Source organism: Heliangelus exortis, chromosome 9 (genome assembly GCF_036169615.1).
Source record: "Heliangelus exortis chromosome 9, bHelExo1.hap1, whole genome shotgun sequence".
Taxonomy (NCBI): domain Eukaryota; kingdom Metazoa; phylum Chordata; class Aves; order Apodiformes; family Trochilidae; genus Heliangelus; species Heliangelus exortis.
Window position 1 is genome coordinate 845,001 of NC_092430.1, and position 25,432 is coordinate 870,432.

The following is a 25,432-nucleotide window of genomic DNA, read 5'->3' on the forward strand; positions in this document are numbered from 1 at the left end:
GCTTTCTCTCAGCTGGAGACAACGGTGTCTTAGTTTTATCTATTTATCTATTTCTCGCTCTATGGACTCCAGCTGGGCAGTGATGTAGAGGGTGTCACTGCATCTCCCCGAGGCTGTCCTGCCATGGCTGATACGACACCCTCTGGATCCTTGCAGCCTGATGTCCCCTGAGGGTCACTTAGTGCCAAGAGCTGAAAAGATGCAATCAGTGGGTTCCCCCCGGGGGTTTTAATTCCCCCCTCTCACCTTGGGGTGACTGACAGCTGCATTTCCTTGTGCTCAGTGTGAAAACCTCTGCCAGGTCCTTGTGCTGTTGGTGTCTGAGCTCCCAGCTGTGAACTCTTTTAACCCAGAGCCAAGGTGAATGTTTCAGCAGAAATTCCAGCAAAGCAGATCAGGCTCTTCTTGCCCCCCCTTTCCTTAACCACTTGGGGATCAGTTGGCAGCAATCACTCAGTTGCTGAAGCTTTGCTGCTCTTCCTGGAGAGCCTGCCAGAGCCTGTCATCTGCTCCAGGTTCTACAGAAGATGTCTGGAGAGTGCCTGCAGCTACAGACTGAGCAGCCAGGTAAAACTCCTCTGATTTTAGAGGGAAAGAGACAAACTGCTTTATGTGAGACCAGCAAAGGGGTTTTGCTCTCAGAAACTGAATTATCTGGTAATAAATAAAGGATCTTGACTGCTTTGGGCTACTCAGAGCAGTTGTTTGCAAACTGGGTGATGCTGGAAGCAGATGAAGCTGCTGAGGCATTGCCACATCTTCAAGATAGATATTGTGGGTTTGTTTTTTTTTTTTCCCACCTCCTCAGATCATCTCTAAACTGCCCAGGTGCCACAAAAATGTGTTTGAGTATCTGATGGCATTTCTACAGGAACTGCTGAGAAAATCAGGGAAAAACCACTTGGATGCGCATATCCTTGGTAAGGCCACAACTCCAACTGCCCTGCTCAGAGGGGATTTGCAGCATTTCTCACAAAACCCCTTTCTCCAAAGTCCCCTGGGCAGGCTGAGCGAGCCCTCAAGTGTCACCTTGCCTGGGGTTGGGGGATTTTACCTGTGACCCCTGCAGCTGCTGGCTCTGTCTCACTCTCTCTGGCTTTTTCTCTGAAATGCAGGCAGCATTTTTGGGGAGCTGTTGCTTCGCCCTCCTCCTGGACGTCCTGCACCTGACACAGCTGAGAAGAAGAAAGCTCAGCAGTTCATCTGTCAGTTTCTCCTGAGAGAAAACGATCTGCTCTGAATTTCAGATGCAGCTGATCTGATTTTTAGCTATCAAATCGCTGTAAAAAAAATATTTTTTTATACACTGGCTTTTTCGAAACGTTATCACAGGATTTCATACTTTCCTGGCAGTTTGAAAGCTGTCACTGTTTAAGCTGTAAAGTGTATAAAATTTCTAAGTAAGCTGCACATAGACAAGCAGAAATAGAAAAGCTGATATTTACACTGTGTTTTGTTTACCTGAGAATTGATTGTTACTTAAAAGAAAAGTTCTTGGGGGGTTTTACCAGCCTGTCTGCTTATGGTTGGTGTTGGGGGGGTCTGGGCTCTGGGTTTCTCAGGTTGTACTGGGAGCTTTGGGTGCCTGTGGGACAGTCAGACAGTCAGGGAACAGCCCCTGAGGGACAGTCAGACAGGGAACAGCCCCTGTGGGACAGTCAGACAGTCAGGAACAGCCCCTGAGGGACAGTCAGGCTGGGTGACACAACAGGGGCTTGGTGTGAAGTCAAAGCTGAGTCCTCACAGAGGTCAATGCTCCAACTTTATTGCCTACAAGCTCAGTTAATAAACTGTTTCAGTGTCCACAACCCCTCCACCACACTCCAAAACAACCTCCTATTGGTCACCCAGTGCTGTTAACCACTTCTACCTTTTGTGGCTTGACCATGGCACGAGTAACTTGCCACCCTAGATGATTCCAGGGCGACTGTGACTGCACTTTCTCAGGAGCTACAACTAAGCCTTTCACCCTCAACCGAGTGGCAAGGGTCTGACTGACATTACTGGGGCTTCTTGGCAAAGCAGTTTGTCACCCATATAGTGATAAATATCTCGGCATTTCTCTTTGAGTTGGTGAGAGTGCCCAAGCCACATAGAATTGTCACATTGTTGGAGAATTTTTCATTCCTTGGGGCAACACCCCCATTCGTACCCTTTGGCAGGTTCACTTTTATTCATTGACAGGATGGTGAAGGCAGGTTCACTTTTATTCATTGACAGGATGGTGAAGGCAAGAGGAGCCCTGTCCTCAGGATGTAAGGGAATGGTACAAAAGCAGTCTTGGAGATCAGTCACCATTACAAGGTGCCAATCTTTGGGTAGCAAAGTAGGCAAAGGCAAACTGGGTTGGAGGGCACCCATGGGCCACATCTGGTCACTGACCTTACGTAAATCGTGCAGTAACCACCATTTCCCTGACTTCTTTGGGATCACAAAAATAGGAATGTTCCATGGGCTGATGGATGGATGTCCCACACCCAGCTGTTCTTGCACTAGATGACTGGCAACTTCTAGCTGCTCTCTAGACAGTGGCCACTGCTCCACCCACAGGGGTGTCTGTCTTCCACCGAAGCCCAGGAGTTGGTGGCACCTCTGCAGTGACCCTCATTAAAAAGGTTGAGTGGGTTGAGTGGGTTCAGGAACAGAGAGAACAGCCCCTGTTTGGCTCGTGACCTCCCTACCAATCAATCCTCCAAGCTGCCCTGGTCGTGGCAACACACAGGGCCACGCAGTTACCTCCTGTCCTTCAGGGAACTTCAACTCCACGGGGTTAAGGGCTTGGAGATGAGTGGAACCACCACCTCCTCCTTGGCCAGTATCGTGGCCACACGTCATGGTTGATGATTGTGACATCAGCCCCCGTGTCCAACATCATGGAAAGAGTCTTGGTTTCACTACCAGCACCCAGCTGCACGTCCACCATGGGTCTGGTTGTTTCCATGTGTTGCACTAACGTGACCAGTGTGCTCCCAGAGGATCCAGAGCCTTGGGCTCCCCGTGCTACACAAGTGCTTTTCCCTAGACTCATTTTTCAAAGAAGGACCAACTGTGCTATCTGTGTGCCTGTTTTGACTACCAGGGGGGTGTCAATGTGAAGCAAGTGGCCATGATTTCCCCCGTATAATCTGCATCAATCACTCCTGGTAGAACCATGAGACCTGCGACACCAGTAGAGGAGCAGCCAATCAGTAAAGCTCCAACTGCACTATTTTCATGATCCACAGGTCCCAACATTCCTGTTGGGATTTGCTGCACTTGAGTTGATGTAAGGCTGACATCTATTGCTGCTGCCACATCCAGGCCCAAGCTTCCCCTTGTGGCTGGGGCAGGGAGCTGGTGGAGAGCGTTGGCCTGGCCACTTGTGTCCTGGCGTGGGGGCCCTCGTGCTGCTGCTCCTGTTTTTTTCCAGCCCTGCACACTGAGCTACTGTGATTATCCTTTTGGCACCAATCACACCACACTGTGACAGAGCAGGCTCTTCTCATATGGCCTCTGGCCCCACATTGATAGGAGACAGGAGAGGATTTCCCAGGTGAATTTCCTCTGTTGTCTGTTTTTTCTGCAACAGCTGCCAGAAGTTTCAGGGTAGGCTCCATGGCAGCAGCAAAGGCACCAGCCATGCCCTGACTTTGTTGTGCCTGAGCTGCCCTGGCAGCAACCTCAAGCATTTCTGCAACATCAGCAGCTTTCAGCAGAGTGGCAAACAGCCTCTTCATCTTTGGGTTTGCATTTTCAAATGCCAACAGTTTGAGCATGGACATTTTTTGTTCCGCTCCTAGGTCAGGTTGGGCCATGATAGGCTGATGAAGTCGATCAACAAAATGCTGAAAGGATTCAGTCATTCCTTGCTTGACAGAGGTAAATGAGGGAAGCAGAGTGGGCTCTGGCACAGCACAGAAGGCCTGGTGAGCTGATTGTGCAGTGGTGTGGTGGAGAACAGCTGGAACCTGAACCTGGACATCTTCACGGCATCCTGAACCTGTGAGCATTTCAGTGCTCACCCCTAATAATGGGTCCCCAGGTGCTCCTGTGAGAGGTGCCCTCCTGGGAGTGGGCCCCCCAGGGCTTGGGCTTTTCTGATCTACCCCACCATGGTTACCATGGAGACCCCTCTGACATTGGTGTCCAGACACCAGGCCCCGCATCATAAAGGAAGGGACCTGTGAGCCCCATCTGGTCCAATGTCTGCCTGAGCAGGCTCACTGAGACCTGCATGACCACATCCTGCTGACGTTTGGGTTTCTCCTTGCAGCAGCACCAGGAGGTCAGACCAAAGGCAAAGTTTATAGAATCACAGAGTCACAGAATCACAGAGTCACAGAATCATAGAACTATAGAACCATTCAGAGAATCACAGAATCAGATAATCATGGAATCATTCACAGAATCACAGAATCATAGATTCACAGAATCATGGAATGTCAGGTTGGAAGGCACCTCATCTGGTCCAAGCCTTGGACATGAGGTTTAAACTTTCTAAAGTGGGGGAATCTCCCACTTCCAGTTGGCCAGGAGGGACTAAAGGTCCTTTTGCCTCTGCCACCTGCTGCTTGCTCTCCCCCTGTCCTCAAGCTCCTGGCACACCAATTGTATTGCCCTTATCTGGCAAAGGCAGAGGTCACATTGGGGTCCTTTGTGACATCACTTGGTGGCACCCTATTCCCTGGGGGTCGTCAGCATGGTCTTCATTTCAGCAATCTGACTGATTCTAGCATTTACTGACAATTTTAGAATTTCAGAATATAGTCAGAGTCACACAAGACAGGTAATAAACACAGGGCAAACAAAAGCTATTTCTGTTTCATTTAGGCCTCTGCAACCAAGAGGTGTTGTGGGTTTTCTGTGCTCTCTCTGGGGAGCTAATGGAGTCTAATGGGACTGTTCTTAACTTACTCATCATTTACTACTCTTCTCCTCAGATCTCTCACAAGCATAAGGCAACTATGTGCAGACACAATTAGCTACAAAATGACCAATATACAAAAATCAGAAGCTGGTAAACAAGATCTGGATTCACCACTAACTAAAGGGTCCCAACCTCCTGTAGTTCTCATCATTCCTGTTATTCAAGTCCACTGTACTTAGAGGTGACAGTGCCACAGTGTGTGTGAGACAGTCAGCCTCGGTGGAGGTACAGCTAGCCAACCGAGCCTACATACAGCCAACACTTTTGGATGCCATCACACCACCATTTCAGAAATTCTCCCAAAGGCTGCTACTGCTGTACACATCCCTTAGCTGGCATGCCTTTCCCTCTCGTCCCGAGCTGCTCCCCCAGTGGATGGACGTCAAGGTTCTGGGAGATGGTACTTGTGCTATTCCACAAGCACAAGTGCAGATTAGACTGTATCATTTGCCCTCAGGATTTTGTACGTGTAATGGCAAAGCAAACAGGGCAGTCTGGAAACGGGCAGTGGGTTACTTCCTGGGGAGACTGTGTACCTTCAATAGCCCCTACCTTGGCTCCCTTTTTTATTACAGTCCAGAAGAGCACTCATAGCCTCTTCATCTGCTAATAGAGATGCACATATGTTCATCTTCCCCTAAGTAAGAGTATTTTAGACAACCTTCTTGACTTGACAAGACCCTGCTATTCTGATGAGTGCTATTTGCTAAATGGTGTTGGCTGATTTCAGATCAAAGTGAATGGGAAGTAATGATCTTTTTTTCTGTGAATTCCTGTTTAATGTCTCCCTCTCATGGCCTGGCTTGGCAAATGAAGATTTCTGAAACTCAGCAAGCTTGATGATGCTGATAAGGCCACTGCAGGATAGGGCAGTCTGGTTGCCACAGGCCCAGCAGAAAGTCTCCTGTGCCGGGACAGCCAAGGCAGGGTTCTTCCTGCGCTGCCTTTTCTCCTCGAGACTGATTCTCCGTGTGTTCCCAAAGGAGGTAGCAGCAGCGTTATGGATGCTGTGTCTCTGTCTCCTGACTGGAGGCCAGAGTGGACCACTGATGGCAGTCAGTGTGGCCAAAGTTGAGGAACCGTTTCAGGGAGTCCTTTTATCTTGTTGCCTGTCTTTTCCTGAAGAGTGGGATTTTTTTTTTAATTTTTTTTCTTTTTTTTCCTGTGAATGCCTGCTTAATGTATATGCCTCTTAAATATGTATTTGCACAAGAGGCAGGAAGCATTCCAGGAAGAACCACCTGGTAAACTCTGTCTCATTGTAGTTGCTATCTAGGAAAAGAAACACATCAAATTCTAAAAGCAGGTGTGCAGTTTGTTTTGACAGTTGTAATTATCTCTAGTATTAATGTATAGTAATTGGTATTGCTGAAACTAGAAATAAAAGCATTTAACAAATTCAGGCTTTTTACTGCTTTAGATCCATAACTTGTTTATAGATTTCAGTTTAATGTTGTTGTTTTTTCTGTATGACTCAGTGTTTTCTTTGTGGACAACCTGTGACATATAGTTTTGTACTTTCCTGACAAAGCAGCAATTGCTTATATAAGTTTGATAAGGGGAAGGGGTCATTTCTTACCCATATCTCAATGCTGGTGGTCTTGCCTGCTGGAAAAGTTTCTGAATATTTTTCTGAAGAAGATAAGCCACTGAAGGTAATCAATAACTGAGAATCTGAGCAGCACTAGCTCTTCGTAGAAAACCAAAGTTTCAGTGCTGGCTCCTTTAAAGTTTGTCCACTAAATTCACTTTTACGTTCCTAAAACAAATTGCTAGGATGATGAAAAACTCCACTTAGCCATGAATCTGATTTTGAAAATGTGAGCTGTAGGCACTCAGAGCTTTGGTCGAATCAGACCACTTTGATCTACCGAATCAGATATGGCATTTTGTCTCTGCTTAGGTCTGTCTAGCAGCGATGGTTCAGGAATATTGTTCAGGCCATATCAAGTGCAGGGTACTGTCATTTACTTGACGAGTTGAGAAACTTTCTGTTCTCCTCACAAGTCATCTTTTTTTTTCAGTCAATGATCCCTAGAGCCCAGAATTTCAGTAGTTTGCTGTATCGAGAGGATAGGTCCAAACTCAGCAATTCTGATGTGCTTTATGAAACCAGATCTGACCCACGATTTTGAGGCCAGAACTGGAGAATTATGACGGCATTCAAAGTGCATATTAGTTTGGTGTGATTTACAGAACTATTTGAGCACGGGGAGGATATGGCTCCAGACAGCCATCCATCCAGTGACACTGAGGAGCTGTTTAGGAGCAACCTGAGAACAGTCAGATTTAATGCTTCTACCTCTTTTTCCAGGCATCCTCAGAAACTTGGTCTGACAGGAGACATGGCAAGTAAAAAGAGGAGTTGTTTGGGTTTTTTTTTAATCTCAAGAGAGGACCAAGTCATTCAGCTTGAAGCTATTATGATAGAACATATTATAGAATAATATGTAACGATGGTCTACTAGGAAAACCATGAAATACCTGCTATTTTCTAAGTAGATGAACGGAATGAAGGAAAAAGAAGAAAAGAACTGCCCTTACAGTTTGCATCTTTTCCATCCCACTCACCCAAACCATTTCTGGGGCTGTTCAGGGTCTTTCAGCTTGATTTTGTTTCCAGACCCCATCAGTTGTTCTTTGGGACCTACTGGTGTCTGGGACCCATTGGTGACAGGAATCCATCAGCTTCTCCTCCTCTCTCTCCCATCCCAATAAACTGGAGTTTAAACCAGCAGTGGTCCCACTGATGCTCCTGGTTTTGCTGTCCGCTCTTTCTCCTCTCTTTTCCATCACGGTTTCACTTCGTTTCACCCCAGAAATTTCAAACTGAACATCCCTGACTACCAGGGGATGGGGATGGGGCTGGGGCTAGATGGATGCTCTGGGGGCAAATGCAGAGGAACATGGCAGCCTTCTGTGGTTTGTCCAGAGGGAGCCTCTGCCCAGCCCCAGAGGGCTGTGGTTCTTCGCAGGCTGCCCACGAGCCTCCATCCCCTGGAGATTCCCTGCCCCGTGCAGAGCCCGTCCCAGACCTCTCCCTGCCCCCACGCAGCCCTCTTGGTCCCAGGGGCTCTCCCTGCAGGCAGTGCAGCCTTGGGGCCAGCAGCACTGCCACCCCAATATCCCTCCCCCATGGCCTCTCCTCCTCCCGCAGGAGTGAGGACAGACCATTCCCCATATCCTGCCCCCATGGCCTCTCCTCCTTTCCCACCTTTCCCACCGAGCAGAGACCCCTGAGCCAGCCCTGGCTGGCCAGGCTGGGAGAAGGAGAGGAGGGAAGCCATCCCCCCACCACACAGCCCCAACTGCTGGAGACAGGTGAGTGAGGGGCCTCTGGCTGCTTTGCTGTGATCCTGATCCCTGCCAGTCCCCTCTTTGGGTGCCCCTGCCCAGGGCTGGCTCTGCCCTCGGGAGCTGGCACGCGGCTGGGTGCCAGGTAGGGCCCTTCAGTTTCTCCTGCCAACACCTTCAGCTCACCCTCCTCCTCCCTTGTTTTTTTAGATTCCCAGTCTGCTTCCAGCAGACATCAGGATCCTCTACCAGCTGAGGAGGAGGATGGCCAGGAGAGCTTTGTGGATGCCCTGGAGGACATCAAAGAGGTACCCAGAGACTGCCACCTGCCTTGTGCCTGCTCCAGCTGAAGGAGGGGCGGCAGCAATGCCGGCAGCACCTGCCAGGGAGCTGGGCGGGAGCCTGGTGCTCAGCACGTGGCGTTTGTGCCACGCTGCTCCTCCACTGCTCCAGCAGCACAGAAAGAAATTCTCTGTTCACACAGGCAGCACTGGCTGGCCCTGCTCCAGAGCAGAACACACAGCCTGGAGCTCAGTGCCCCTTGCCCTTGCCTTTTCCATTATTCTCTTCCCTTTTCCCTTTTCCTTTTTCCCTTGTCCCTTTTCATCTTTCAATTTCCCTAAGCCTAACCTTGGGCTCTCCCCAGCTGGAGCAGGACAAGTTCTGGGTGCGACACTACTTGTATTCCAGCCAGAAACAGCTGAGGGATGCTCAGAATCCCAGAGTGAGATTGGTGGCCATCAGGTTCATGGGTGAGCAACAGCCCCCGGGGTCCCTCCTCTGGCTGCCCCCAGCTGGGGGCTCTGAAGTGCTGGGGAGGGGGAGTTCTGACGGGAGCTCTGTGCACAGGGGCTGCTGTGCGGCGCCTGAACAGGAAAAGGGACATGGGAGTGTTGCAGGAAACGTGCGATGGTGAGTGGGGTCAGAGCTGTGCCTGCCCCAGCCCTGGCAGTGTTGAGCTTGGAGCAGCCTGGGCTGCTGGGAGTTGGCCCTGGCCCTGGCAGGGCTTGGCTTGGGATGATCCTTAAGGTCCCTTCCAGCCCAAGCCAGGCTGGGATTCCTGAGCAGCAGCTTCCAACTGCTCCCTTGCTCCCACCTGCTCCTCCCAGCCAGGGAAAGAGTGGGATGGGGTTGGCACAGGGGGGCTGTGCAGACACTGGGGTTTTCACCACTGCTCTGTTTCTTTCTCTCGCAGCCCTCCCGAGCTTGGAGAACGACCCTGACCCCATAGTCCGTTCCTTGGCAAATCGGATGTTTCTCAACCTGGAACCTGTGTGGGAACAGCAATGATTGGGATGGTCCTTCCCAGCACAGAGCTGCTGTATGCTGTGACTCAGGGACAATCTCCTGCTGCCACCTTCCCAACGGTACCTTTACCAGTGCCACGCTGTGGCTGCTGCCCCCGGGTCCCCCATGCGCACTCCCTGGCTCTACTGGACAGTCCCAATCCAAACCAGTGAAGCCCAAAAAAGGCCTAATAAAACTGTTTAGAGACAGTGTTTTAAGCCTTTAAACAGCAAAGGTATTTATTTGCGGATCCGGGGAACCCCCAGCTCTCACTGGACAAAGAGTTCCGAGGCTTAAGGGAAAGGGTTAGGGTATTTATACAGTAAAAGGGGAGGTTACAACATCGTTACATTCTCAATTCTTGCTGACTTCATTAAATTGTTTCTTCTTATTTGTTGGTGGTGACATCCTTTATGTTCCATAACTTCCTTCTTATCTGTTGGTGGTAACCTTCTTGTGAAGATGTTCACATTCTTCGGTGCCCAGCTGGCGCCTAAATGGTCTTGGCAGTGTCTTGTTTTAAGAACACGACCTACACTTTTAATTATCTTTGAGACAGAAGCTAATCTCGTTCTGGCCTTGTGTTTAGTACTCACACAAACAGCTTGGCCTGCTCAGGAGTTAATCCTGTCAGGATCTTTCTCTTTTTCATTCCCCCCTTTCCTTAGAACTTACAAATTCCTTCGTCAAGTTCCAAGGGAAGGTTGTGATGCCTTTGAATCGTTACCCACAGTACTCGGATCCTTTTGAGTATATCATTCAGTTTGTAGTATAGCCACACATTTAGGAAGGATAACATGAGTATTATCACTACCATGATAGGGGGGTATATTAGGTAGTGGATATATTAGGTATATTAGGTTGGGGGTATATTAGGTAGTGGAATACTTGCGTAGTCGCAGGGGAATATCCTGCAAAGATATTCCACCAATGACGCTTCCCTACTTATTCTATCTTTGTTAGTACCTGTTTTATACCGTCTGAATCATGTGTTACTTGCCAAAGCATGCGTTGTGCAGTTCTATTAACTTCATGAACTAAGTGTTCTATATCAGGGTATATAAGCATTGCCTTAAGAAGATCAACATTCATGCCTATCTGCAACGTTGGTACATTATGATACAGAGTATATTCAGCTTCAACCAATTGCATAGTGGTTATAGGAACAGAATAACCAAAATCACAGCCTATGATTCTAGAAAAGTTACACACACATAAATTTGTACCATTTGCTATCTCAGGACAATAATCAATGAAAATATTAAGGCATAATGTTCTAATACATGCACAGCCATTTCCTACATAATAAACCTGTGATCGGTTGTCATTATGGGGAAACATTTCAAAAGTACACAAACTATCTTCAGTATCTAAGCACAAATCTTCATTTTCTATAACTGTATTTTCACAAATATATCCTAGTTGTTTTTTAGGAATACAGGCTTATGTACTGATTGATTGCCACTTACTCCTGTAGTGATCAAAACTTGCCCAAACATTATGGTCTAAGGGTCAAATTACAACATTCTGATGCACAGTTCCTAAGGTCAGGACACGAAAGATGATTTTCTCCTTGGCCACAGTTCTTTGTCCACCTTCCTGTCTTTTCACGTTAGTACTCTTACACCCTATCTGGATTTCGTAAGTGACACAGGTCCCAATGCTTTAATACCATGTGTAATACCATGTGTGGTGTACCAACCCATGGTAGTGCCTTAACTATCCGTGCACCCGACCATGGCCATCCCTGGGCAATGTTTTGTGGTAAGGTCATACTTATCCAGAGTCCAAGCATCAACACTAAGGGTTGCCAGTTCATAATGTCGAGCTCCTTCAGGAACATTCCTGGCAATGTTCAGGGGCCCTCTTGACTCGGGAGTAGTGGATCCAGGTGGGTCGCTCCTTAATTCGAACTGCAGTGAAGGTGGTGAGCAACACTTGAAAGGGTCCTTCCCATTTCTCTTGCAGAGGTTTCCCTAAAAGATTTTAAACATATACCCAATCACCAGGATTAAAAGGATGCAATTTACAATCAGGTTGCTTAGGTTGGTGACCCATCACCACCGTGGCATTCTTATCAAAGTACTTCCCCACAGCTATAACATAATCATACACATATTGATTACCTATTTGATCTACAGCCTCACTATTTACAGTCTGCATTGCATAAGGTCTCCCGTATAAAATTTCAAATGGATTCAGTTTTTCTTTTGAGCGTGGCTTCACCCTTAGTCTCATTAGAGCCTTAGCTTGGTACCACTGCAGGTTAGTTTCCTGGCATATTTTTGCAATTTGTTGTTTAATAAGATGATTCATCTTTTCTACTTGCCCACTAGCTTGAGGTCTATAGGGCATGTGCAATTGCCATTTGATTTGCAGTGCCTTATTTATTGCTCGTACAATTTTAGCACAAAAGTGCGAGCCTCTGTCTGAGGAGATGCTCCTGGGCACCCCAACCTCGGAATGATTTGATTAAACAAGACTTTAGTTACTTCTCTTTCTTCATTTGTGCTGCATGGGAACTCTTCAGGCCACCCAGAAAATGTATCAGTCAAAACCAAGAGGTACTTATACCCCCCTTTCCTTGGGAGTTCAGAGAAATCAACCTGCCACACTTCCCCTGGGAATTTTCCTCTATCAATTACCCCCTGGTGTACCTTTGTTCCCATGTTTGGATTATTTTTCAAACAGCGTTCACATTGGGATGTGACCTGTTTCACTGCTGTGAATAGCTTTGGCCCTGTTATTCTAACTTTTAAATGCTGATAAAGAGGATCTAATCCCCAGTGGGCCTTGTCATGTTCTGTTTTTACAAATTGCCATACTACTTTCTCTGGCACTAAGTGTCAGGAGTGTGGGAAGGAGTTTACCCAGAGATCCCATTTATCATGCCATCACCTCATCCACACAGGAGAGAAGTTTTATGCCTGCACTCACTGTGGGAAAGCCTTCAGCAACAGCACCTCTTGGATTAATCACCATGTCCACACTGAGGTAAACCCTACACTTGTCCCCAGTGTGGGAAAGGCTTCACAGACAGCTCATATCTCACCCGACACCTACGTATCCATAGGGGTGAACGTCCCTACAAGTGTCCTGAGTGTGGGAAGAGCTTTGCCAGGAACTCTGTGCTCAAGAGCCATCGTCTCATCCACACAGGGGAGAAACCCTACTTGTGTCCCCACTGCTCCAAAAGCTTAAGGCGAAGCTCCCACTTGTTGAGACATCAGCAACTCCATAGGGGTGAACGACCCTAAAGCTGCTCCCAGTGTGAGAAGAGTTTTTACCAGAGCTACGATCTCATCTCTCATCACCAGACCCACCTCAGCCATCACCAGAAATGAAGGGGCCTGATCAAGGCCATCACATTTTCCAAGCTTTAGAGTTTTCATGCTTCGACATCTTTAAGATGTTGGGGTTTTTTTTACCATACAAGGTAAAACAACGAAGTGATTATCACTGTGACAAACTCCTCAGGGGACATGGCAGGATGGGGCCATGTCTGTTTCTATTATTTGGTAGGGAACACCCATACGGAGCATTTTATTACGACTTTGCCATCAGGACTTCGAAAGAAAACAGGAGCGATAGTCTGGGATTGTGTCATTTTGAGGTGAAAAGAACCCTTTTCAAATAGGACGGCTTTTTGAGAACATTTATAGCCACAGATTACACTTCATTGTCCAGATGGTTGTGGCTGCAAATCTAGATGGGGCCACACTAGCCTGAGGTTTGATATCACTTGGTTGTTTTTATTAATAAGATACTCAATAAAATTTTACAAATGTACAATGGAGCAATCCCTCGTGGCTGTTGGGGTGCAAAGGGTTGGAGAATGCTTTGGGTTCTCTGAGGTTGGGACCCCATCCCCAAAACCCCCTCTCTTTGTCCCACCCTGGGGTGGGGATAAAGCAGCTTCCAGCACAGTGACTGAAGAGGTAGGAGATAGAGATGATGGAGAAGAGAGAGACTGAGCTGTCCTGATTGGCCATGACTCCAGCTGTTCAGCTGAAACCCTTGGCTCTGCAGACCATTCTCCAGCTCTGACTATAAACATCGAGTGTTATCAGTCCTAGAAGCAGACACTGACTGAGAAACTTGCTGCTCGTTTCAGCAAGTGCAGCTACTTAGGTGAGACCCCCTGAGGACGATGGAAAGGGGAGCCTGAGCTGAGCTGCTGGGGGGTAGTAGGTGGAGGCGTTTCCCGAGGTTCCCAGTCCCTCCAGGTGATGCTTGAGGAGTCTCAGCCCCTGCTCTCCCCTGCACAGCTGAGTTTCCATCCCACCAAGCTGAGCCAGAGACAAGTGGAAGCAGAGCCTGAACAAGGGCAGCAGCAGCAGGGGCAAGAGGGGAACCTGCCAAAGTTCTGCTGCCAAGAGAGTCAGGACAGGGAGACACAGGCAGAGACTCCAGCATTTCTCCTCTCTGGTGGGAGAGGGGGCTGCTGGAAGGATCCTCAGAATTCAGTGCCCATGATCTGAAGGGCTGGGGAACTGTGCTGTGTGACAGAGAGCAGGATTTAGCTCTAGGGAGGGCAGCAGCTCTGCAGGGCATGGCTGGGAGGTGCAGGAATCCCCCCTGCCATCATCTTCCAGGCAGAAGCTCCCTCTCCATCCCTGCCCATCTCTGCTGCCTGCAGCTCTTTCTCTGTCCCCAGCTCTCCTCCCTGTCAGTGCTCACAGCCCCCATCCCACCCCCTGAGTGCTCAGCTCTGCCCTGCAGACCCCTCCTGGCAGCAGCAGGACCTGTCCAGGGGCATCTCTGCCTGTGCAGGGGCTCAGGAGCAGCTCAGACAAGGGCTGAGGAGAACTGGGGTCTGTGTGCCTTCTGCAGAATGCAGAAAGAGCTTTCCATGTCCTGGAGAGACAGAACCTGAGGAGAGCCCAGACTGGAGCAGGAAAGCCCTGCCCTGAAGGGACTCCTGAAAAGTCCCCTCAGAAATATTCTGAGCATCAGCAGGAGCTGTGAGCAGCCCTGAGCAATTCATCCCTCTCTCACCAGCACCAGGAGCCTGCCCTGTGCTCCCTGTCTCCTGCCAGTCACAGCTTCTGCCAGCACCAGGGAGCTCCCCGGGCAGGCTGAGAGCTGCCCCTGGCAGGCAGGCAGGCAGGCAGCAGAGTCCCTGCCCCAGCACACAGCCCCTGGGCTGCAGGACCCTGCTCTGAAGGACAGCCCTGGCCACCCCTGCCTGCACACACACCCTCAACCCCCCCAGCCATCCCCAGCAGAAGGCAGCCCCATGGCCTCTCCCTCTGACGCTGCTCCAGGACAGCCCTGCTCTGCCAAACCCTTTCCTCCTGCCCACCAAAATCCCCCGGAGGGATCCCAGCAGCTGTGGCCCAGGCTGCCAGCTGGAGAAGGAAGACCCCCTCCAGGAAGCCCAGCTTCAGTGCCCTGCAGCCAGAGACTCACCATGGCAGAGGCTGGGAAGATTTCTCTCTCCCCCAGCCCAGGCAGCTCTCAGCTCTCCTCCCAGCCCAGGCTGCCTTTCTCCTCTCTCTCCCCTGCCCTGCTGCCTGCAGGCAGTGCCCTCAGCCCTGCTGCTCTGCAGAGGAGCTGCTCCTGCCCAGAGCTCTCTCTCTGCAGCACTCTCTGCTTGCCAGCAGCTCTCTCAGTCTCAGAAGCCCGGCCCAGCAGCACAGGACCAGCGCCAGACTTGGCCACTTGCTCAACACTCTCGGGGCTCCCTTCAGCTCTCCCTGGGGCTCCCCAGGAACCCAATGGGACACACACTGAAGTCATGGCTCATGTCCCCTCCCTCCCTCCTTTCCAGCACAGCCACTTCCCCTCTCGAGACACAACCTCTGCTTCTCCCACTCTCCCACTGGACACCCAGGCAGTGCCAGGGGGAATCTCCTTTCCCTCCTCTTCCCACGCAAGCCACGGGTGACACTGGAGGTGCCAGGGCTGCTCCAACCTCAGTCAGGGCAGCTGCTCAATTGAGTGGCCAAGCACAGCCCTGGGGGGCTACAGGAAATGTCAGGGCACTCCAGCACAACCACCTGCTGCTGGCACAACAGCACAGGACTGTCACATCCCATGGCCTGACCCGGACAACAGCCAAAGGAGATTCCATCTCACAGGCCAGAGTTTCCCCTTGAGGGAAAAGTTACCCTTGGAGGGTAAACAAAGAGTGACAGCCTCCTGAGACGATCCAAATACCCCTTGATCAGATGAAGATGGAATGACACTCAAAGTCTTTTTCTCTACAGTCAAAATATTCTTTTTTGGGTTCTTTTTACCTCAAAATCAGTTCTGCTCCTTTAACAAAATTTATTTTCGAGCAAGTTTTAGGGAACACAAATCACTGAAAGGTATGTATGAATATATATATTATAAAAGCACAAAAGCAGATATTTCAAAGTTCAGGCTGTGCAATCACAAAGGCTGATTGCTTGGATCACAAAAACCACATACTCAAATGACATCTCAACAGTGCAACCCCCTCACCCCATGAGTCCAAACATCACAAGGCATGATGATATCATAAGGCAATATCATAAGGCAATGATATCATGATGGCTACAAGCTCAGCATCATCACTCCAGCTTCTTCAGTTCAGGCAGTGGTGATATGTATGATGTGCAGAGTCCTTGTTCTTCAAGCAGTGTCACCTCCAAAGCTAAGGGTTCTGTACCCTTGGGACTGTTCCAACCTTGGGACTTGATGTACCTGTGAATTTAGTTCTCCAAAAGCATTTCTAATGCAATTGTTCAAGAGGTGTGTTTGACAAACTGATGTCTTTTAGGATAGGGCACTCCAAATTAGAGAATTATTGGTGGCATTATGTGGAGTAACTGCACAATGATCACAAACTTCATAACCTTCCAGCATAGCAAAACCGAGTAAGAATGAAAAATTTACAAAATATCAAAATTATAAATACAGAAAGTATTGAGAATATTTTTCTATTGAGAATATTTTTCTCTATCTTTTGATTGAAAAGGTTAATTACAACATTTAATTTTAATTCCACCATTCATTACTATAATAATTAATTTTTTAAAAATTTTCTTTCTGGTGGGAAATCACCTTTTAAATTTGTCCCTATGTTTTAAGATTCATCCTAAAGAGTACAAGAGCTATACCATTTCTCTCCCCTGAATTTCCACCATATCTCAATCCAAGCATTTTACCTGGTGTCCCTTACTGTCTGACAAAGCAGAGGAGCTGAGGGAGTCCCTGATCAAACAGGTGGATACACACTGGAGTCCACTCCAGTCCCTCCTCCCTGTCACATGCAGCAAGACAAACCAGGCAAGGCAGAGCAGTGCAGTCCCATCCAGGTCACCTAAACTTTTGTCCCAAATCTGTTTTTTTTTCACCCAGTGTGCATTAAGCCAATCAAACACACAGAGATGAGACATTGGTTTTTTCCCAACACTGAGCAGGGCTGGGTGCTGGGTGGTAATTCCACAAAGGCAGCACTTTAACATCTGTAACACCAGATGTGAGGTGACAGTGAACCTCATCATTACTGATAACTCTGACATCACTCACTGATACAGAGTGAAAGGACATAATGTCAGATCACCAATTATAGGAGCAATTCTTTCTCTAGTAAAGAAACAAAACAGACTTAACAAGCCTTCATTGCCTTAGTCTTTGTAACTATGTCCTTTGGACGACCTGCAGCACTTGTTTTTCTTTTCTGGCAGTCCAAAACCCCTTAATTATTTTTTTCTCAGTTTTGGTCCTTCTGCAGACTTTGGATACGTTGAGATATCCCATAATCTGCTGTCAGAGGTAAGTTTTCCATAGTAGCTGCATTCCATTATCACATATATCCTTTGACTTGCAGAAAACAACTCTACAACTTGGAAAGTTACAGAGAGGGGTATGTTTATTCAGTGCTGGGCAAACGAGGGGAAAATTCCTCCAGAATTCATGTGCACCAATCTCACAATCAGGCTTTGTTATACACACTGAAGTTTTACATATTCATGTAGCTCCAGCACAACCACCTGCTGCTGGCACAGCAGCACAGGACCCAGAGGCAAACCCTGCCTGCTGACAGTGTGTATGTGATGGACACCTCAGGGCAGTTTAGATCATTTGGGCACTGCTCTGAGAGCAGCTGATTCCCAGCACTGCAGTGAGGCCAGGGCCATCCCAGCTCCATCCATGAGATGACTTTGAAGCACATCACAGAGAGGTCTCCACTTGTGGGACCACACTCTGACACTTTGCTGGTCCTTCTATCCCCTGTAAGATACTGTCATAGAAGGACATCAGCTCTGCCAAACAGGACCTGCACTTCATGACCCCATGCTGATTGAGCCTGGACCTTTTTGTCCTGACTTTACCCCATAATGCTACTCAGAATGATCTGCTCCATCAGCTTCCCAGGGACTGGAGTCAAACTGACAGGCTGCATTTTCTCAGATTGTCCTTCCATCCCTTCTTATACCCGGGTGTCATATTGGCTGACTTCCAGTCTGCTGGTACCTCTCCTGTCAGCCAGGACTGCTGATACATAACAAACCCCACTCCTCCCATAACGATTTCAGAAAAGCAAAAGGGTCCACTCCGAACCTTAAGGTGTCAAGCATCATTACACCAAAGAGGAGGACAAAGAGAAGGAGTTCTAGGGAGGGGGTCCCAACCTCAAAGCATCCAAAGCATTCTCCAACCCTTTGCACCCCAACAGCCATAAGGAATTGCTCCATTGCACATTTGTATAATTTTATTGAGTATCTAATTAATAAAAACAACACCCAAGTGGTATTGAACCTCAGGCTAGTGTACCTCCACCCAGTTTTGCAGCCACAACCATCTGGACACTGAAATGTAAAGACAAATTTTAAATTAATAATTAATAATTAATGCCCTCCTTAAAAGGGCATCTTAATGGAAAAGGGTTCTTTTCCCCTCAAAATGACATAATCCCAAATTCTCACTCCCATTTTCTTTTCAAGTCTGGCTGCAAAGTCACACTAAAATGCTCCATATGGGTGTTCCCTAACTAAAAAAGGAAATAGACCTGGTCACATTCAGACACCTCCCCTGATGAATGTGTTTTCGTGATAATCACTTCCTTGTTTTACCTTATTTGGTTTCAAAGAATCTAAAGATGTGGAGGCTTGGAAACTCTAAAGCTTGGAAAATGTGGTGGGTCTGGTGATGAGAGATGAGATCATAGCTCTGGTAAAAACTCTTCTCACACTGGGAGCAGCTTTAGGGTCGTTCACCCCTATGGAGTTGCTGATGTCTCAGCAAGTGGGAGCTTTGACTGAAGGTCCTGGAGCAGTGGGGACACGAGTAGGGTTTCTCCCCTGTGTGGATGAGACGATGCCTGAGGAGATCAGAGCTCCTGGCAAAGGTCTTCCCACACTCAGGACACTTGTAGGGACGTTCACCCCTATGGATACGTAGGTGTTCGGTAAGACCTGAGCTTCTTGTGTAGCCCTTCCCACACTGGGGACATGTGTAGGGTTTTTCCTCAGTGTGGACATGTTGGTGATGAATCCAAGAGGTGCTGTTGTTGAAGGCTTTCCCACAGTGAGTGCAGGGATACAACTTCTCTCCTGTGTGGATGAGGTGATGGCGTGATAAATGGGATCTCTGGGTAAACTCCTTCCCATGCTCCTGACACTTATAGGGTTTTTCTCCGGTATGGATGTGGTGATGCCGTGATAAACCAGAACTCTGAGTAAACCCCTTCCCACACTCCAGACACTTATAGGGTCTCTCTCTTGTATGGATCTGCTGATGCTCTGATAAACTGGAACTCCCGGTAAACTCCTTCCCACACTCGGAACATTTAAAGGGTTTCTCACCTGTATGGATCTGTTGATACTGGATAAAATCTGATCTCCTGCTAAAACCTTTCCCGCAGTCAGGACAAGTGTAGGACATGGTGCCTACGTGATGGTGTCACCGTTGGACCAGACCCAAGCTGTCACTAAACTGTCTCCCGCAGTCAGGACATCTCTGGGGTCTCTCACCCCAATTGATTTTCTGGTGGTGGGGATGGGCCGAGAGGATCCTAAACCGATCCTCGACAATGCTGAATTGTTCTCCAGGATGGATTCAGTGATATTTCACCACTGTCATACTTTGACCAAAAGCTGCCTTATTCCAGGGGTACCCGGGGAAATTATTGCCCTGATTGAGTCACCCCGTATCTGTGAAAGAAGCCACAGTGCAGGGGTGAGCTTTTTGTGTGGTGATGGCAGCCAAAACCTACATCAAACTTACTGTGGGTGGAAATGGAGTATGAGGTAGAATGAGGAGGTTACCCATAGAGTTGGACACCCACTGACCATGCTTTACTTCCCCTTTAGGAGTTAAACTGGCACCTAAATCTCAAAGGGGAACTGGGTAGGACACAGGTTTCTAGAGTTGTGAGCTGACTTGAATTGGGATCACCCTATTGGTCTTGAATTGGGGTCTCCTGAGATGTTTTGGGAATCCCCGATTGTGACTCCTGAGCCCTGGTGTTATTAAGTCCACTGGAAGGATTCTGGGGTTGCCATCATTACCCCTGGATCCACGGTTATTTGAGGGTCCCCAGTGGCAGCCCCTGCCCAAAAAAAACCACTGGGAATGACTTGGGGGTCCCCTTTCACAGCTCCCCAACCCAGGATGAGTTGGGAATCCCCGGATGAGGTGTGGGTAGACCCAGACACAGCTCCTTAACACTCCTGAAGAGGTTGGGGGGTCACCAATCCCACCACCCTCACTCCAGGGATAAGTTTAGTTCCCCCCTCCCACCCATCTTTCACCCCCTCCCCATCTTGTGCTGCTTCCCCCAGTTTGGGCGGTACTGGGATAACCACCCCCCTCCCATCACCTCCCATCACCTCCCGGTACCTGCAGGGGGGGCACAGCCCAGGCCCATGGGGAGGGGGGGGGCGATGCTCTGGCAATCACCAGTTGGGGGGTCCCGGCTGCGGGGCGGGGGGTGTGGGTGCAGCCCCGGGGCGGCAGAGCGAAACCTCCAGGGAGCTGCAGTGCGATCACAGGAAGTGGAGGGGGGAGGAAGAAAAGGTGGGGATGAGGCTGGGGGGGGGGGGGGGGGGAGGGAACCGACCTGGAGGGTGAGGTTGGAAGTTGGCAGGGAGGGGACACCCGGGTTGTGTCCTGGGGACATCAGGCTTGTGGCAGGGGGAGAGGACACATCACAGCTGGGTGGTGCTGACCCAACCTCAACACAAAGCCCACGGGCCCTGGAGATAAGAGGCTGTTGATTCACTGCTTTCAGGTGTAAACTCAGGAGGACAATGACCAGCCCAGTGGGTACTGCCCTGAAGGTTCTTCCCACTTCATTTCCATTTCACACTCAGCTTCATGGAACAGAATTCACTCTGAAATATTTTTCTTTTCCTCGTTAGAGGACCTCAAATTTTGGCACACTGCAGACTCCAACTAAACAAGAGCAAGGGAGATCAGAAGTGTTGTGTTGGGCTCTCCACAGCTTTGGAATGAGTGATCCATGTGACCATGATCTAAAGGGAGGCTGTTCTGACCTGGCCAACCCCCGGTGTTTTCCAGTATGACCACACACGCCCTCCCTGTAGAGCAGGAAGTTGGTCTGGATGACCCTTAGAGGTCTCTTTCAAGCCAAAGCAGGCTATGGCTTACGTTTGGGGGCATGGCTTGCCTTCTTCCATGGCTGCCTTCCCCAGTGGGTCCCATCCTACCAGGCCATGTTCCTGCACCTGGGACCTCCTCTTCCACTTACAGTGACCGTCACCTTTCCAGAGGAGCCATCATAATCATCGTTAATATTAGATCATTATTATTATGATGCTTTTAAGACACGTTTCGCTGCAACCCTCGGGGATTCATTCATTCTCCCCTTTGCCCTCCAAGAGATTTTCCAGTGATTAAAAAACTGCAAGGCTTGTCAAAAAGTCTGTGAGCTTTGGGAGCGATCACCTGACACCCCCTTCATTATTACCAAGGGTTACACATTTTATCACAGAATCATCCCTGGAAGTGTTCAAGGTCAGGTTGGATGGGGCTTGGATCATCCTGGTCAAACTGGGAGATGTCCCTGCCCATGCAGGGGGTTGGAGCTAGATGACCTTTCTCCGAACTCCACCTTATGGCATTAATCAAAACTTTACCCCTGTGTTGAAATTGGTGTATTGCGAATCCCACAGGAGGTGTTTGCACCAATATTCCCATCTCCCTTAATTCATTTAACCGCTTTCCCAGAGTTACAATATATTTTCTGATATTTTCATCTTCTATTATAATATATTCCAATGGCATTCCCTGACAATAAGACATCCCACATAACATTTCATCTAGGAGAAAGTTGAAGAAGGTCTGCCGAGGGTTGCAACCCCTCTGGGCGGTGACCACTGAGCAATATGATCCCTACTGGACCCTTTTTGATTTTGATGGGGATACCAGCATCCACCTTGGCCAAAAATTTCAGCCAATGTGTAGCCACTACCCGTAAAGGAAAAATAGTGTCACAAACTCTGATCTATCATACCCTGTATGATTGCAAAGGATCATTGGTGGGGCCATGTACTCACAACATGATGCAACACCACCTGGGCAAAGAAAAGGATGGCAGGGTGATATGCTATGACCCAAAAGAGTTGCCTTACCTATATTGGATACAGTTATGGGTCAATGGTCCTAGTGGACCCATGATAGCAAGGAGCAGAGAAATGACTGATCTCAACCAGCCAGTAAGTCTAATTTTTGATGCATGTCGAGCAAAAGATGAAGATCCTTATATGCCTTATGGAAACTTGGGGTGGCAGCAATACTATAGTACTTGTGAAAAGTATATACGCCCAAGGACCTATCCAAAAGGAAGGTTGCTCATGCCACACTTACCTCCAGTTTGTGGTCTTGACTGGGGAATTGATTATCCTGGGGACAGAGCTCAGCACTATTGTGGGAGTGGAACTTGGGGATGTGCTGGTTGGAGTACTGCTACCAGCTGGGGATGGCCTGAAGAGTGCCAAGGAACGCTGAAAGCACCACCTGAAAGAGGAGAAGTACAGAAAGACTGTACTGCTCTGCTTGTAACCCTCTCAATCTACCCATTCTAAACCCTCAATGTTGGAAAGATTTGGAGGTAAGATTTGGGATAAAAATATATGGGTCTGGTTATGATCCAGGAGCTGTCATTCAGGTAACATTTATCAAGCGAACTAGGGAACCCATACAGCACAGGTTGCTTTTTAACTCATTTTATCATGAATTGGAAACTGGGGTGAAATACGAAATTCCCACAATTCCTAAAAATCTTTTTGTAAATTTGGCTGAAAACATTGCTAAATCTTTGAATATTACTAATTGGTATGTTTGTGGAGCAACGAATCAAGGAGACCGATGGCCCTGGGAAGCAAGGGAGAGTAACATAACTGATTCAAAGACATGGGAACAGCTTGAAACAGGTAACAGGAAACACCAGTGGGCATTACAAACCTCTATCATTGGAAGAAGTTGCTGGCAAAATCTGGGGGCCAGCATACCAGTAGGTAACCTCGAGTGTGAAGGAGGTTCCCTCTGGAATGCAACGACAAAAAGGTGGGATAAATGGGGAATGCCTCTTGAAATGGCTCAGGCATTTACAGATTGGACTGATGGAATCAGTGTATCAAAGGGGTGGCCCACTCCTAAGGGCCAGTATTGGATTCAATTTGCATATGCATTCCTACCAAAAAATTGGTCAGGGTCTTGTGTTTTAGGGACAATCAGAGCCAGTTTTTTCCTGTTACCTTTAAGTAAAGGAGAACAGCTTGGGGTGCAAGTATATGCAGAGGCCAAAGAACTAAGGAAGCAACGAACCAAACGTGAATTACAGATAGGTGACTGGGACAATGATTATTCTCCTGAGAGGATAATTGCACATTATGATCCGGCCACATGGGCTGAGGGTGCTATGTATGGATATTGAACTCCAATCTATATGCTCCATAGAATCATTAGGTTACAAGCTGTAGTAGAAATTGTTGTAAATAAAACAGGGGATGCTTTAGAGCTAATTGAGAAACAGAACACACAAATAAGAACCTTTTTATATCAGAATCGCTTAGCTTTAGATTATTTGTTAGCACAAGAAGGAGGGGTGTGTGTGTGTGTAATTCAATCTAACTAATTGCTGCTTGGAAATAGATGATGAAGGAAAAGCTGTACACGAACTGGTACAGGAAATGAAGAAAACTGCACTCGTTCCAGTCCTGGAGAGGAATAAATCTGGAAGGAATTTGGAACAAATTACTGGGAGGTGATTGGCTGGTAAAAATTGGAATTGTGGTGTTGGGGTTTTTGGGGGGTTGTTAATTATACCATGTTTAATACCTTGTAGGATACACTTTGCCCGATCAACAGTCCAAAAAAAGTGCAAAATGAACCCCCTAGGTTGTTAGTGGTGAATACAGATGAGGAATATCAGGAAGAAGAAGAAGATGATATCGATTTGTGCTCCTGTGAATGGTGTCTACATGGCAAGAGAGATCCATGTAAATGTGAAACTTGTAGGTATGGGTGCAACTGGTGTCATGCTTATGTATCCTCAAGCTCTGAGGAAGAGAGTGATTAAAAAGAAATACAAATTCATAAATTATTATAAAAAAAGAAAACGGGGGATTGAAATATATATGTTGATGAAGCTGTATTCCTAACCAGTAAAATTCAGGAAAGAATTAAACTGAGTAAGAAGTGGATGTGGGGCTAAGGAAAGCAGTTGAGACATAATTTTTCCACTGAAACAGTGTGAACAGAACAAGGCCCTAACAACACTAACTTCTGTCTCGAAAATAATTAAAAGTGTAGGTCCTGTTCTTAAAAGGCACTGCCAAGGCTCAGGAGGCACCAAAGGAATGTGAACATCTGCACAAGAAGAACATAAAGATGTCACAACCAGCAGACAAGGGGAAAGTTATGGCTGGGGTCTGGTATTGTCTTGCAACAACATAATGAAGTCAGTCTTGACATCAAGACAGGTAAAAAGTTCAAGCTTGAGGAAGATCTCTTACTTCATCCAAAGAGCCCCTGACGACCCCGGATATCTCCCCAAAAGAAGACTCTGCCCACACTCTGCCTACCGTGAATATTATAATGACACAATGTAATCCTATGGATACCTATGTAAACCCACCTTCTTTTGAATATGCATAGAATTGTGACCAATATAAGGTAATTCCAGAGCTTTAATTGCATGCGTGTGAGTGGAGCGGAGACTCCCCACGCACCAAGCACTGTTTTGCTTATTACAATTTTATTAATTTAACTAAAACTATTAACAGAATATTGAGTACCGGTCATTTATAACATCGGGGACACCTGTGACCCTGTGCCCAGCTTCTGGGGGCCCTGTGACTCCTTGAGACACCCATCACAGTGTCCCCGACATCTCAGGGACCATCCCTGACTCCTCAGGGACACCCCTGGGGACATCTGTCACTTGGGGACACCCACGGCCCTCTCCCCAAGCCCTGCAAACACTTTTCAGCCCCTAAGGACCCCCGTGTCCCCATCCCCCCCGAACTCCTGGGTCTCCACTCACCGCACTCCAGGGGGGGCTCCCACGGGGGTTCGAGGCCTCCGGACTCCGGGGTGTGGGGGGGGAACGACCAGTGGGTGGGGGCAGGGGGGCAGCCTGACTCACACGCGCCCCCCTGGGCCCCACAGCTGCCCGCGGGACCCCGCCGTGCCCCACAGCCCCTCCTAGAGACGCCCCCCTGCCCCCCCTATCCCCCTCATCCCCCGGTGCCGATCACCGCCACTCGCCGCCTCCTCCCGCCAGCGCGCTTCGAAAGCCCGGAAATGACGTCACAAACAGGGGCCCGAGAGCGCACGGAAGTTACGACGGAGCCGCGTCCCTGCCGCCATCTTGGGAGTGGCGAGGCCGGGGGAGCGGGGGAGGGAGGAGAAAGGGAGGGAAGGGGCGCCGAGATTTTGCGTCATCAAGGAGCGCCCAACCCGGAAGCACCGGCGGAAAAATCCCGTGAGTGGGACTGGGGGTCC

At 48.5% G+C, this 25,432-nt stretch overlaps 2 protein-coding genes and 1 long non-coding RNA gene across 3 annotated transcripts in view; 1 reads left to right on the top strand and 2 right to left on the bottom strand.

Moving 5' to 3' along the window:
• Positions 1–1,335, top strand: part of LOC139800063 (type II inositol 1,4,5-trisphosphate 5-phosphatase-like) — a 107,782-nt gene extending 106,447 nt beyond the window's left edge. Inside the window, 1 exon segment of the mRNA XM_071752754.1 lies at positions 1,116–1,335. Coding sequence (XP_071608855.1) covers positions 1,116–1,240 — 125 coding nt within the window. The 3' untranslated portion in view covers positions 1,241–1,335.
• An 8,380-nt stretch (positions 1,336–9,715) lies between these two features.
• LOC139799545 (uncharacterized) lies at positions 9,716–25,155 on the bottom strand. Its single transcript, XR_011727349.1, has 3 exons — positions 24,972–25,155; positions 22,292–22,441; positions 9,716–11,463 (listed from the first exon to the last, which is right to left on the bottom strand). It is a non-coding gene; the product is annotated as an uncharacterized lncRNA (long non-coding RNA).
• On the bottom strand, positions 15,946–19,626 carry LOC139799533 (zinc finger protein 3-like). The gene has a single exon (XM_071751554.1). The coding sequence runs from the start codon at positions 19,343–19,345 to the stop codon at positions 18,665–18,667; it is 681 nt and encodes a 226-aa protein (XP_071607655.1). The 5' UTR covers positions 19,346–19,626; the 3' UTR covers positions 15,946–18,664.
• Positions 25,156–25,432: the final 277 nt, after the last annotated feature.

Excerpts from the sequence above, each read along its gene's own strand:
- LOC139799533 (XM_071751554.1), bottom strand. The coding sequence starts at position 19,345 with ATGTCCTACACTTGTCCTGACTGCGGGAAAGGTTTTAGCAGGAGATCA.